The sequence below is a fragment of the Kryptolebias marmoratus genome, linkage group LG17 (genome assembly GCF_001649575.2).
Source record: "Kryptolebias marmoratus isolate JLee-2015 linkage group LG17, ASM164957v2, whole genome shotgun sequence".
In the NCBI taxonomy this organism is placed as follows: domain Eukaryota; kingdom Metazoa; phylum Chordata; class Actinopteri; order Cyprinodontiformes; family Rivulidae; genus Kryptolebias; species Kryptolebias marmoratus.
In genome coordinates, this window is record NC_051446.1 from 23,089,420 (window position 1) to 23,104,633 (window position 15,214).

Sequence of the window (15,214 nt, forward strand, 5' to 3'; positions counted from 1 at the left end):
CCAGCCACACAAGGGCCCCCTCTAGTGCTTTCTGTTTCATTAACCCCCCCGCCGCCGCCCATCACCACCTTCACAAGCTGCCTCGCCATGTAAACAGAAAGCAGACGGAGCAGCGATGACGAATGCGGATGAGCTGGTGTGATGGAGATTTTTTAAAAAACGGTGAAACCTGAGACTTGGGCGGCTCGTTTCTGAATCATCTGCTGGAGGAGGAGCTGCAGGAGCCAAAAAAATGCAGATGAAAAAGCACAGAAACAGATTCTTTCATCTTACATTTCTCACTGCTGCCATGTTTATATTCTTGTTCTGAACCGTCTCAGATTATTAGTTTTGGAGGTTCTGATCCTCGGAGCAGATCTGCTGCTAACTAACTCTGCCTGCTTATTTAGGGACAACATATCACCGTTAAAGCGTCCTCTAACCCACTGAAACAAAGAAATACTGCAGTCAGATTCTCAGTTCCTCCATCTCTGTTAGCAGAACTCCACAACCCGACATCGTCTTTTAATAAACGTGCAACGCAGGCCTGCAGGAAATATCACGAACAGATGAGAAAAATCTGTGCAGAGACTGTAGATTTTACTGCAAAAAGCAAAAATCACCAGCTAGGCTGAGCATTTCTTCAAAGAATGCATATCGCCCCACTAAGATCAAAAACAATGCAGTCAAAGCTGTTTTGTCAAACCTAAAAACCAGTTATGTCACCCTCAGAGTATGTGTTTTAAATGACTCTCAGCTACTACCACATCAAATTTTAGCTCAATATCTCTATAAATGACTGAGTTATAGCCATTTTTGTGTTGGCTAAGGTTGATTAGTTATGGCAGCCATCTTTAATTGGAATGACTCCAAAAATAAATCAGTTGTAGATGTACATCTAATCATTAACCTCTGAGAGTTTCACTAAAATCTGCCAAGTGGTTCGTGAGATATTTTGCTAACAGACAAACATTGTTGGCTCCAACAGTCGATGCTATGGTTTTCGGCAAAAATCTTGCACCTTGAGAAATGCTTGGAGTAAATATTGTGAATGACTCTCAGCTACTACCACGACAAATTCAAGCTCAATCTTTGTAAAATGGACGAAATTCTAGTAATTTTTGTGTTTTCCAAGGTGAGTCGGCTGTAATGACCATCTTGACTTGGGTTGGCTCCAAACATTAATCAGCTATAGATGTTTATCCAATAATTATTTCCTGCAAGTTTCATTAAGATGTGTCCATTGGTTCATGAGATATTTTGCTAACAGACACATGAACGAAAATATGTTTTGCCTTTTATTGCTGAGCGATAAGATTTCCTACTGAACAGTGAAGTAAACACAAAACAACCGTGTTTAATTCCGTTTCTATATAGCTACAGAAACGTGGACCAGACTGACTGTGGAGAACGTTTCAGGCAAAAAAAAAAAGAAAAAGAATTGAAGGAACTGCCTTTCTCCTTAAATTTTCCATTTAGCTCACCAGAAAGCTGCTCTTTTTTTCCCCCACGCTGAAGGAATGGGTTTTTGATCTGTGCAGAGCAGGAAAACTGATTCATTTGGTTTAAAAAAAAAAGTCTAAAAACTCTATTTGTTTGTTTTTCTCATATAAACCTATAGTTGTGCTTTAAAACTCTACATGCAGCAAGAGGTTAAAGTTGAAATATTTCATCTATTATGTGATCAAAGGGCGATAAGCCTGGCGGTTTAGCATTAATGAGAGCAGATGTCGTGTTTTGTCACCTGCTCTCACCTTCAGGCCCAGGCTGGACGTCGGTTCTTGTCTTCAGACCGGGTCTTCCTCTCATCTCGGAGGTCTGATTTTTTTTTTCCTCCTGAGCCTCTCCACACTGAAGGCAGCTGTGGCTGCTGGCTGAGCTCGGGCTGTGGGAGGCAGCGGCAGGCCAGCGGGGAGGAGCTCCAACATCTGGAGAAGAAGGAAAACTGGCCGGAGAACGGGGAGCAGAAACCTGCTGTTACCCTGTCTGCAGAAAGTGCTGTTTCAGTTCGATTAAACCTGAAGAAATTCAGAAAGGGTAAAAAGGAGCGGGTCGGAGGCACAGATTTAAAAAGACGGGACTGCTTTTGTTGAGTTTGAACCCTGCGGGCCTCTACTGATGTCAGGGCGGGTCTGAACATGTGGGAGGGAGTTCAGTCACTGCCTGAGCGGGTCAGAAAACCCTTCAAGTCAACCTCAGACCAGCTCCTTTTAACATCCGCGGCTCGCTTTGTTGTCAGCATTAGGTCTCCTTCAGTAAAAGTTTCTTAACTTGACAGAAAAACATTTAAATATGTGAAATAATTCAGCAGTCTAAAAGCATAAAACTGATTAAGATTATAAAGCTGAACAGCTACAAACTAACACAACAAATTAATTTAAGTAAACTCAACAAAAAGTAACTTTGAAGAATAAAAAGTGATAAAAATAGAGGCTTTGATGCATAAATCTGTGGTAAGATCTCTCTCAGACTCGGGTCCAGTCCGATGATCACTTTCTGGGAGTTTCCTTCCAGTGGGTGATGAGATATTTTGCTAACAGACAAACAGGGACGATACAAGCAAATGAGCTGCACCTGAATTGTTGGGGAGGACGCTCAGCTACTACCACACCAAATTTGAGCTTGTTATCCGTAAAGCTAAATGACTTGTAGCTATTTTTGTGTTTCGCTAAGGTTGCTTAGTTGTGGCGGCCATCTTGATTGGGGTTGACTCGTGACGTTAATCAGTTGTAGCTTACTTTCTGAGAGCTTCGTTAAAATCCGTCCAATGGCTCCTCCCTCCTTTGGCAGCGGGAGATAATTTACCACACAGCTCCTTAATCCGAGAGTTAAATTTATTTTATTAAAATGATCAAAATGAAACCGTCGGCATGAAGGTTTTGTTTTTGTAGTGTCATCTATTTAAATTTAATGCATTGGTTTGAATTAGCACATTAACGCTGAATACAGTACAGAAAAAAAACATTCCTCTTGAACTTTTCACATTTTGTCACGTTAAAAAAACACAAACTTCTAAGCCTTTTACTGGGATTTTTTTTATGAAAGACAAACACAAAGTGTTGCATATTTGTGAGGCAGGAGGAAAACATAAATAAAGCATAAAATAACACGTTAATTCGTATCCAGCCCCTTTACTCTCATACCCTGAACTAGAAGTCGCCGAATTAGTAAAACAGAGTCCACGTGTGTAATTTAATCTCATTATTAATCCAGTTGTTCTGTGAAGGCCTCAGAGACTCGTTACAGAACATTGGTGATCAAGCAGCACCATGAAGACCAAGGAACACGTCAGACAGGTGACAGACAGGGTTGTTGAGACGTAGCACAGTGAGGTATATCATTCTTCGAGCGGGGCAAAATCACTGTGTTAGGTCAGAATGGCGGCAATTAAATGGTATATAACAGAAAAATAGGTTTAGTGATAGTTAGTAGGCAACAGAATGAGTTTACGTCAGCCATCCAGTTATGATAAAACTGCTGGCCTTGTTGTGTCTTACTGATAAGCTTTGTTCAAAAAGGCACATTCAGACGGCTGCTGCTGCTTGGAGTTGTCTCATCCATGAGATTTTCTGCCTCATATTTCTTCCGTAATAAATTGGTAAATATAAACACGCTGGGTTTTCCCGTCTCCCCTATCTTTTTGCCTCAGGTGAAGCAGTCCCGGAGCTGAAATGCCGAATTAAAAAGATGCCAAACTGGTGGAGACGGCCCAGCCAACCAGCAGACTGTCTTACTCCCAGACTCGTGTCACCAGGAAAAAGTTACTCTGAGTTTACTCTGATCCCTGATTCAGTCGGTGAACAGCAGAAGAAAGTTGGGAGCTTCTTTCGTGCTTATTTCTGAAATGATGCCCTTCTTTATGCCACGGTAATTACACGTTACGGTCTGCTAAACCTCCAGTCATGCAAAGTCAGTATAATTATCTCCTTCCTCCAGTTTTGCTTCTTATTTCTTAAAGGTTTTTGCTTTTCACGTTCAAAAATACGAGAGGTTTTGAGTTGCATTGAAAGGTTTTTCCCTGGTTTGTGCAGCAGAGGGATGAAGATCAACAGAGCAGGAGAGGAACCGGAATCCCACCGGCGTCCTGGACAGAGGGGTCTTTCTTCTCCTCGGATCCCCCCACGGTTCTCCCCTACAGGCCGCAGTTTGTCAGCCAATCCGCCCGCCATTTGCTGAGGAAATGTTCACTTAGCGCAGGAAGTCTGAGGTTTCACCCCGTCCGTTTGATTTCAGCTGTTACCCAAACAGCACCGGGGTTAGGAGTCGGGTCAGAACAACATAGGTGGGAACTAAACCCAGAGGAGCCGAGAAACCTCATTTCACCTGTGTTACACATTCATGTGAGCAGCAAAAAAGCTTCAAGTTAATACTCTTATTCACCTGATTTTATCTTGGATAAAATTGGACTTAAAACCATTAGATCACATTAATGAAGTCAGGCCTCTTTTAGCCCCTTAGCTACAATTATTAAGGATGCTAATGTGTAAGCATAACTACCTTGGATCTTTGTTGCACAGCTTTGAAATAAAACGTGCAAATTCTACACCAAAACGTGTCGCTCAATCAGGAGTTTTAGTAGCGGCACGTCGAATGTCGTAGAAAAAAAATTCACCAAAAAGAAAAACTGCGAGAACAAAAGACGCAGCCGACTTCGGAGCTCTGCAGCTCAGGGAAACTTCACAGCAGAAACGTCGTTTAAAGTTTAAACGTGTCACAGAAAGTTGGACTTTATGTGTCTGAGCTGGCATTTTGATATCTTTTAAGGGTTTTACACAATTCTGGTTTAGGTTTTTTGATTTTTACAGATTTTTTTTCCAGTGTTCAACTGACAATTGACGAACTTTTGAGATGTTTTAAGTTTTTAATCTCTTACTCTCACAACATTTTTTTGGTTCCTATACAAATTATACATTAAAACACAGGGATTTTTGTCTTCTTTAATCCAGTGTGTCTCTCACTGCTGTAGGGTTTACAGTTTCTCTCAAATCCCTCCAGAATACAGGGAAAGGTTTACGTAGATCGACTTGTATTTTAGCACAGATCAGAAAGTGAAGTGTCTTTTTACCTTGTCATAACTTCTGCATAAAACACTGCAGAAACCTAAAACTTCAGTTGCTGAATTGTGAGACTCTTCTGCCGCACACGGTTTAAGAATTTTTAAGATCTGACTTATAGTTTTCACACAGCAACCGTTTGTTTGAGGCTTACTTTTCAGTCTGCTTTTGTCTGCCCCTCATTAACTTGGCCTCACGAAGGCAATAAGGCTGTGAGATCAAATTAAATGGCTTAAATGATTGCTAATGACTCATTTCCACCATTACTGTCCAAAAAAATAAACATAATAGTCATATATTATTAACTTAGTAGTTTCATAGTTAATAATGCGTTATCACTTTGCTACCAGCAAAGTTTCTTTACCTAAACTGGAAAAATCTAAGCTGATATTTTGTTGGTTTGAAGCTGAAAAGTTGGGGAAGCTTTAAACTGGTCATAGTAATAATAATGCTCCACCGGATGAAGCAAACGTCACATCTTTCCTTTAAAAAGTTTACCAAGGAGATCAGTAAATAGACCGATCCCGCTGCACCATTAATGTGAAGTTCCTCTGTTGTCCTGCTGGGGAAGTCGGGAGCAGAAACCTTACTGCAGTTTCTTCTTGGCCATCTGGGCCAGCTCCCTGGCTTTCCTCCTCTTCAGCTTCTTTTTGAGGAGGAGCAAGTCGATGTAGACGATGTGATCCAACACTGCGGAGGCGCAGAGGAGTCCGCCGTGTAGAGCGCCTGCGATCCCACAGCTGAACACATCCTGACCTGGAAACGACACGTCAGAGACGCAAGCATTAGAGCAAAAACTGAAGATTCTGGTATAAAATCAAAACACTGCAGCTACATTCTCACATGCGAAAGGCTTAGAAACTCTCCTTCCTTAAATGTAAAAGAATCTGAGCACTTCAGAGAGATTTCTGTGCCTGTGGCAGCTGCAAATATCTGATCATGGCGTCTCCTTGTGGCTGATTTTTTCCCCTACCTGAGATGTAGAGGTTTTTAACGGGTGTGCTGCACCGGTTCTTGGCTACGGCCTCAGCGTAGAACCGCTCCAGGTTGTGTTCAGCGGAGTACATGGCTCCACGCTGAGATCCCAGGTAGTGCATGTTGGTCAGAGGGGTCGCCACGTCCTGGAAGACCAGCTGAAGAACCGGCCAAACAGAAAAGGTCAACGCTGAGGGCTGAACGACAGCTGAAGTTTGTTAAAGAAGCTGAAACTAAGCTGAAAAAGCTAAACCAATCAGAACAAAAGCAAACAAAAGTTAAAAGCCTAAATCAGCAAAATAGTAGCTAAAAGCTAAAATTAGCTAAACAGTATCTAAATGTAAACTCAGCATAATGGCAGCTAAAAGTAAAAAAAAGCAAAACGGTGAATAAAAGCTGAAATTAGCAGAACAGTAGCTAAATGTTAAAATTAGTGTAGTTTCAGCTAAAAGCCTAAACCAGCAAAATAGTAGCTAAACGCTAAAATTAGCTAAACAGTACCTAAATGTAAAACCAGCATAATCGCAGCTAAAAGAAAAAAAAAAAAAAAAAAAAAAAAAAAAAAAAGGCAAAACAGTGATTAAAAGCAGTGGCTAAAAGTAAAACGGTAGCTAAAAGCCAAAACTACCAACACAGTAATTAAAAGTATAAATTAGCAGAACAGTAGCTAAAAGTTAAAACCAGCATATTGTCAGCTAAAACATAAAATTAGCAAAACAGTAATTCAAATTCAAAGCTAAAGCTAAAGTAGCTAAAAGCTTAAAATTAAATAAGTATGTTAAAGTAGATTACTAAAAGCTCAATTTTTCTATGATTTAATGAGTTCTTAATGTATTTCGATGAGGAAAAAGATGTAAATAAATGTAAGGTAAGTATTTTAAAATCTATAACAGTTCCAGAAACCAAAAGTTATGGCTGTGATTTATTTAACGAGCTGAATATTTTAATCCAGGAAGTAGTTACAGCCCCCAAAAAAACCTATAGAAGAATCTATAAACAGGAAAACAACAACATGAACTCATCATTTATACAAGTACTGCGCACATCTGAAACAGAAGCTTAAACAACATAAATATAAAAGTTTTAGTTGATTTTTTAAATTTCTTTGTCACCCTCTGGGGCAGATGTTGACAGATGTTACCTTGTCTTTGATTTTCGGGAACACGGTGCAGGCCCAGGCGAACAGGTTCTCAGCAAATCTCGATTTGTAGTCCAAGTACTCGTCCCCCCTTTTGCGCACCGTGGTGTCCGTCCACTCTTCAAACCACTCGTACTTCACCATGGTCAGGATGGTCATGCAGGATTTCCCTGAAAGGGTCAAACAACGTCAGTTTTGAATCAGATCCAGTCTCCTTTGATTTGTTTAATTTCTGTCTTTGTCGTGAGCAGTAAGACAAAGCGTTTGTGTGTACCCGGGTGCCTCAGCTTGGCCTCGGGGTCTTTGGCGGATGGAACTGTGATGAACATCATGGGGACATTATCTGGTGCTTCCTCTTTACTCAAAGCAAAGAACTCCTCCATCCTGACAAAAAACAGCGAGGACATTTATTATTCACACAAAATGAGCGATAAAAGGAAAAGTCGTGGTTTTAGTTCCATCCTTATACAGCTGATAAACACTCCTCATACACGTCAAGGATAAGGGAGACCTTTGAGGACCAAAATGTTCATATTTTGAAGACGGATGGTTTGAGAGAGACGTGAAAGAAGCCATATATATCAAACAGAGGAAAAGGTCTCACCTAAAATTGAGCGTTAAACCTGATCCCCAGTCAGTTTTACTCTAATCAAGACCTTCATTCATGTGACAATAATGGTCCATTTGTAAATCAGACAAAAAAAGACCCTAATGACCCTCTATTGTGAGGAGAGTGAGTTCATCTGCAGGTGAATCCAGCTTTAAGAGCTCGAATTTCACAGTTTCTGCTTTTTGAACTGATAAAGCTCCTTTGATGAGAAGCCAAACATCTTCAGCTACAGAACAGAAATCCAGTTGTTTTTGTCTTTTAACCTTTTTTGGATTTACAACGTCCTGGACGACTGAGAAGCTACATCAGCTCCTTATACAACAGCACCCCCTTGTGGTTGTTAAATGACGGTGTAGATTCTCTGTCATCCAGGACAAGGTAAATCCAAAAAAGGTTAAAAAAAAACAACAAAAACAACGATTTCTGTTCTGTCACTGCAGATGTTTTGCTTCTTATCCGAGGAGCTTTACCAGTTGTGAAATGACGTTCCTGTGCTCAGCTTCGTACTTACGATTTGTCCATGTCGTTGTCTTTGAACAGCCAGAAGTTGGTGGACACAAGGCCCAGTTCCTCCTCGGTCCCATCGAAACCGCAGAAGACCAAGAACGATCCTCTGCCGTGTTTCATCGTGCTCAGTCTTTTTTGAACATCTACGATGAAAGGTTGGCGTTACTGACCCAGCGGGACGCCCTTCAGCTCCACCTCCACGTCAGGCAGGTACTCACCCCGTCTGGCCCGGATCTCAGGTGGGAGAAGCTTCTGGAAGGTGGTGAAGACGCCGCAGTTGGAAACCACCACAGGTGCGTGGAGCTCCACCTCCTCCTGACCCTTCCTTACCTTCACACCTGCCACACAGAAAGTCTCACCATCTCAGCCTTTATTGGGGCAGTTCAGAAAACTTAGGAACAGTTATTATCTTACCTGTTGCAGATGGCTCTTTGAACAGCCTAATTTTGGATAAAATTGATTTTTTTTATCTGTTTGCAGCTGTTTTAAAACAGCTGCAATCCCAAAAATGTCATAGCAGTTCATGCAAACACTGTTTAATAAACCTCGGTTATCGCCCGCCGCCATGACAGGCATGCAGTCTGTGTTTGTTTGTCTGCCTGTTAGCAAAATATCTCTTGAACCACTGGATGGATTTGACTGAAACTTATGTGTACGTCTACAGCTGATTAACCTTTGGAGTCAGTTAAGCTGGCTTCTACCGCTAATCAACAATAGCTAACACAGAAAACAAGGCAAAAAAGTCAGGTAATTTTACAGATGTTAAGCTAAAATTTGGTGTGGTGGTAGCTGAGAGTCATCCCCAACACATACTCTGAGTCCTAACAAATCGGGCAAGCTTTTGTTCAAAATGCTGCCATGAAAGGAATGCTAGGACTTTAATTTCCAAACAACATTCAAAGGTTGTTTTTGTTTTACAAGGGCAGTTAGCAGCAGCTAGCTGTAGCACTTCCTGTAGGAAGATCTTAATATTTCTGCTAAAATAACCATTTAATGAGAAACTGGTGGCAGTGTAAAGGTTTTCATGAGGTGTCATCTCGCCAGTTCAGTCAGAATTAAACTCCAACTCTTCATACTGAGGCTGATCACGGAGACATCCACAACAGGTGAGATAATGATTACTCATAACCTGAGAACCACCACTTTAAAGGAGACAAACTAATCCTCTAACAGGTTTTAATTCTCACCATAAGCCGCTCCCTTCTCGTTAACCAGGATCTGGGAGACCGGAGCTCGGACGAGGCAGTTCCCTCCGTGTTTCTGAATGGTGCGGATGATGTGGAAAGCGATCTCGCTGGCGCCTCCTTTAGGGTAGTAGGCGCCTCGTTTGTAGTGATGGATCAGGAGGGCGTTGATCAGAACACTGGATTCCTTCGGAGGAACTCCTACATGTGATGAGAGTATTACTTTAGTTTTGATCCAATGAAGGCTCAAACAGATTTTATCGTTTCTGTCAGGGTTTGAGTGGATGTTGGACCTGTTGAAGACCCACCATAGAATAAGTAAGAAAAGAGGATTTGCAGATCCTTGTTTTTGGTCAAAGTGTTCATGTATTCTGTTGCACATGTGCCGGAGAGGCGGAAAACTGGAGAGACGAGATCTGCGATTCCCGATTTCAGCAGGAACAATGAGACCCACTGAGGGATCAGCTTCAGAGTCGCCAAATAATGAGTCTTCTTCGCTGAAATCTGTCGAGTTAAAGAAAATGATAAATCTACGGGCAGTTAGGGTTGATGTTAGGCTGATAATAAATACCTTCATGATTTTGAAGAAAGTCTCAATGGCCTCCTCCTCAGCAGGGAACTGTTTTATTAGGTGGGTTTTCATCTCAGTTTTCCCAGAGAAGATGGTGTACTCCCGTTTCTCGTCACCCAGGCCGATTTGGATGGTGTCGAAGTGCTGATGGAGCTTCTGAAACTCCAGCTGGCCCTCGGTGATCTGATCGAAGGCGATTCGTAGCAGACTGTTCTCATGGACCTGACCGATGTAGTGAAGACCTGAAGACAAAGGAGAGGGTGTTAAACATCTGTTTCATTTAAAAAAACATGCAAAATTAGGTTTTTACAACTTTCAGTAAAAAAAACATAAAAAACTTACTACTATACAACATAAATAACTTAAAAATACTATATTTGTCATGAGAAGTAGCTATTTTATTATAATTTGTTTGTTCCTGCTGTAAAATAAACAATAATGATCAATAAATGTAACATTTGTTCAAATTCTGTGCCTCTATGTGTTCCCGCTTTTTTTATAAATGGCGTTAGTTGTTACTTGTGCAAATATTTTTTTGCAAACGAAACATATTATGAAAAATTAACAAAGACTGTTTTGTGTTTGAATAAATTAAATGGTGCAATTAAGCAAATACAGCTAAATTTGTCAGGTAATTGTCGAGGCTGCTGACAGAAAATAAGTTAATTTTTTTTGTTTAGTTCACATTTTAATAAAATTCAAACCAAATAAACTACGAGAAAATAATCTGTAGCTACAGTTGGTTGCAAAAACAGATTAACAAACAAACGGGCTTTTCTTATATTGCATGAATCACAATGATTTAATGAAAGTATATTCCTGGTTAAAAAAAAGGAGAACACCTTGCTATAATTCAGGGTTTTTAGATATTTAGACATAATTAAAATATCATCTGGTTTATTAGGTTTTAAATGAGGTAAATACAACTTTAGATCTCACAACGTGGTTAATCTAACATTAAACCAACATATTATGTAAAACAGTGTTTGAAAAACCAAGAAGACATTTAAAGGGTTGATGACTTGAAATAATCATGATCTGTATAAACTTTTCATCATACTGGAGGTTTTGTCTCCATGTTTTACTTAAAATTTTCCAGTTATCTGTTTGCATAAAACTCATACAGCATGTAGGTTTAACGACCTGAAGGATTTTAATTTTCAACCTTTCTGTTGTGAATTGGCGGCTGTGTTTGGGGTCTTTTTCTTCTCGTTTTGACGCATTTTTGGCCAAATCTCTCGGACAGATGGCCTCTAAAATACTTAAAAAACACAGTCACCTCAATGACTGCAAACCCAAATCATCACCCTTCCACCACCGTGCTCAACAGTTGGTCTGAGGTTTTTGTTTATGATGAGAAGCACTTTTAACAGCGATGTGATTGTGTGACACAAACAAATTGAAACACCTGAAAGATGTTTTTTATTTATTATTCTATTTGCTGGTGTTCTCTCAGTGTCAGAGAATTAAAATATGACTGACTATTCTTACCAACAAGCTGATTTAAATAAAAAACATCCTCACCGACGTCAAACTCGAAGCCTTTCTCTATGTAGGTGTGGCAGCAGCCTCCGGCCTGGTCGTGCTGCTCCAGAATCAGGACTTTCTTTCCTGCTTTGGCCAGCGTGGCTCCAGCTGTCAGTCCGCCGATCCCACTGCCGATCACAATCACGTCCAGGTTCTGGGGGACTTTATCAGCACTGAAACCTGGACAGAAACACACGGGGACGCTGGAAATGAATGCATTCGCTCCACTGCATGTTGTCATAAAGCTGTGATGCCATTAGGTGTTAAAACTGAGAGCTTAACATGTTTTACATGCTGAAAATGTGTTATTTAACAGTCTTAAGGTTGCAGTCCACACCTTTCCGGTCCATAAATACTGAACAAAAGCCCAAATATGAGATCTGTCCGCAGTAAACATAGATTAAGACGCTATCACAATCTTTAAATTGTAATTTAATTTAGATAAAGCACACACGAAGGAAAACTAATTGGACTTCTGCTTATTTAGGTCTGATCTCCGATGGCTTTTATGGAACAGCAAACAGATAAAAAAAGGAAAAGGATCAGTACAAAAATAGCTGCAGGGGACTTTTAATGAAGAACATGAAGGGGACTTTTAATTAAGATTGCTTAAAAACTGTACAAGCCAGGAAAAAATAGCTTTAAATTTGGGTAAAGAAAATCCACATTTATGCGAAGTTATTAAAACCAAATAATTAGTTTTACAGATGTAATCCCCCAAACTGCAGGGACTGCTGGGGTTTATAAAGGAAAATTAATGTTTGTTGGAATTTCAGACAGTAGCTTATTACTGTTTATTAAAAAAATGATCAACCTGTGTCTTGTTGCACAGCTTTGAGTTAAAACATTCAAATAAAGCATCGAAACGTGTGGCTCGATCTGATAAAGTGTGCAAAAAAACTGACTCACACTTTACAGTAAAAACATCATTCAAAGTTTTAAACGGGTCACAGAAAATTGGACTTTACTTGGATGAACTAACAATTTGACACCTTTTACGGTTTTCACACATTCACAGTTTAAGTTTTAGGATTTTTATTTATTGTTGATGATGTCACACCAACTTTAGAGTCATCCTAAAATTTGAACCCTATTGCAAACAAATTGTTTACAAATTATTCATCAAAACGTAGCAGTTTTTGTCTTCTTTCATCCAACATGGCTTTTATTTCTGTAGGACTTTTGGTTTTCTTTCAAATCATTCCAGAGTGCAGAGACCGTACATCCAAATTTCCAGTCTTCAGTTATATTTTAGCTCAAAATGCTTTCCGTACAATTAGAATAAAATACAGTAAAAACATAAAATTCCCATTTGTGACTATCAGAGTCTTCTGCTGCTCACGGTTCAAAACATTTTAAGATATTACTTGTAGTTTTTAACCTAGCAACTATGTGTTTGAGGCTTACTTTTCAGTCTGCAATTGTTTGAAGCCATGCACCTGCGAGCTTTTCATCCGCATCAGATTTACCTTGCTTGATGACTTTGTCCCTCTTCTTCTGATCGAACTCGCGAGGACCCGGGGGCCTCACCGACTCCAGCGAGAAAGGACTTGCTTTCCCAAACAGGTACCAGTAGGTGCCACCAGCCCAAACGACCAACAAGACCAGGATGATCAAGAGCCACATTTTTAAAAGAAATAAAATGAAATCAAATGACTGTTTCTGTGGCAGTCGTCTCAGCTGTGATCGTTCTGAATCTCAGAATGCTCCTTTTTATTGAGCTGCTGTGCCAAAGGTCTGACTTTCATGGCCGTGGCATTAATATGTAACGCTATCTGTAAAGAGGAGCAGTAAAGATAAATGAGCGAAACACCCACTTTTCTCGTGATGACGGAACTAAAGATTATCGCTGCACAAACCATACGAAACACAGTTAGTTTTCTGTTTGTATCTCCACCTACGCTGACCTCACTGGCGCATGATTTATAAAAGATTTTTTGTTTTTCACCAAACTGCTGATGCAGACTGTGACGGGCACGTCATGAGATCTGAGAAGAGCTTTGACCGTATCCTGCTATGCAGATAAAGTTTGTGGTCATATTGACCTATCTCTGATAGTGTGACGCTTCTGAAACTTCCAGAGGTCCACCCTGCCTCCTCAGATGGTGGTCAGGTCTTACAAGCACTTGGGTCTGGTGCTGGACCACAAGCTGGACCGGTCTGAGAACTCTGACCTGCTGTGGAAACGGCTGGCATCCTTTAACCTCTGCAAGTTTGCTAGCTGTCAAACACGCCACACCACACAGAGACCTCTGCTGATTTTACTAACAAAGTTCAACATTTGAAGCTAGCTCCTTGTATCTTTTGATGTCACTTCTCTTTTCACCTGCGTACCCACATCAGAAATAGTGGAAACCGTCAGAAAACGACTCCTACAAGACCATGACTTAAACAGCAGGACCAACTTCACCCCAGACCAGATCTGCATCCTGCTGGACCTCTGCCTTTCCATCACTTATTTCAAGCATAATGACAGTTTTTACAGACAGAAGCTTGGCTGTGCCATGGGATCTCCAGTGTCACCGACTGTAGCCGATCTCTACATGGAGGAAGTGGAACAAAAAAGCCCTGAACTCCTTTGAGGGAGCTACACCGAGCCATTGGTTCAGATATGTGGACGATACCCGGGTGAATCCAAGCTAAAGAAGTAGAAATGTTCACCAGACACTTCAACTCTGTTGACAACCAGAGAAGATGCTAACGACTACTAGCTGCCTGTTTTGGACTGTTTGGTTCACATGGAAACATTAAGGTCTACAGCAGTGGTGTCCAATCCTGGTCCTCAGGGCCGCCATCCTGCAGGTTTTACTTGTTCCTCTGCTCCAACACCTGGTTTGAATCAATGGGTGATTAACAGGCTTCTGCAGAACATGAAGAGGTGATTTAACCACTGAATCAGGTGTGTTGGAGCAGAGAAACAAGAAAAACATGCAGGATAGTGGCCCTCGAGGACCAGGATTGGAGACCCCTGGTCCACAGGAAACCAACCCACACAGATCAGTACCTTCTGTTGGACTCTCGCCTCCACATCATCAGAGCTCTACAGCATCGGGCTGAACACAAAGACAGAAGGGAAGCAAACATGTGGATGACCTAACTGCGCTTTTGTCAAATCAGCGAGGAAATCTAGAAAACACAACGCTGAACAGAACAAGGAGAAGAAGAGACGGAACAAACATCGTCATCCTTTATGTTGAGGGAGCATCTGAGAAACTCGGAAGGATTTTCTCCAAACACAACATCCTGGTACAGGTTGGTCCATCCTAAGGACACAAACTGAGGAACAGAGGAAAGTTCAGACCTCTATATTGGAGAAACCAAACAGCTTCTCCACAGACGCATGACTCAACACAGGAGAGCCACCTCCTCAGAACAAGACAGCTGTTCACCTACACCTTAAGGATAAGGGACACTCCTTTGAGGACCAAACTGTTCATATTTTGGACTGAGAAGATTTGAGAGGGGGGTGAAGAAAGTCAAACGAAAGGTCAGTTTTACTCTAATCAACACCCTTTTTTGGTTTTATAGATATCCACGTCAAAGGTAAAGGCTTCAAGACCATCTCCCTGCAGCTTCATGTTCCTCTGACTACAACAGCCAATATTATTAAACAGTATAAAGTTCATGGGGCTGCACAACTCAGGCGTATCAGATGGATGGTAAAACAAA

General features: G+C 41.0%; 1 protein-coding gene across 1 annotated transcript; it reads right to left on the reverse strand.

Annotated features, from left to right (window-relative positions):
- Positions 1-2,998: 2,998 nt before the first annotated feature.
- On the reverse strand, positions 2,999-13,260 carry si:ch1073-13h15.3 (inactive all-trans-retinol 13,14-reductase). The gene is made up of 11 exons (XM_017433852.3): positions 13,015-13,260; positions 11,543-11,725; positions 10,019-10,260; positions 9,756-9,951; positions 9,451-9,648; positions 8,482-8,601; positions 8,268-8,406; positions 7,421-7,530; positions 7,150-7,316; positions 6,007-6,166; positions 2,999-5,789 (listed from the first exon to the last, which is right to left on the reverse strand). The coding sequence occupies exons 1-11, from the start codon at positions 13,169-13,171 to the stop codon at positions 5,620-5,622; spliced, it is 1,842 nt and encodes a 613-aa protein (XP_017289341.1). The 5' UTR covers positions 13,172-13,260; the 3' UTR covers positions 2,999-5,619.
- Between the last annotated feature and the right edge of the window lie 1,954 nt (positions 13,261-15,214).

Excerpts from the sequence above, each read along its gene's own strand:
- si:ch1073-13h15.3 (XM_017433852.3), bottom strand. The coding sequence starts at position 13,171 with ATGTGGCTCTTGATCATCCTGGTCTTGTTGGTCGTTTGGGCTGGTGGC. Across the intron at positions 10,261-11,542 it reads AGGCTTCGAGTTTGACGTCG|GTCTTCACTACATCGGTCAG; the intron begins GTGAGGATGTTT and ends CTTTGTCTTCAG. Across the intron at positions 7,531-8,267 it reads GACAACGACATGGACAAATC|GATGGAGGAGTTCTTTGCTT; the intron begins GTAAGTACGAAG and ends GTTTTTTGTCAG.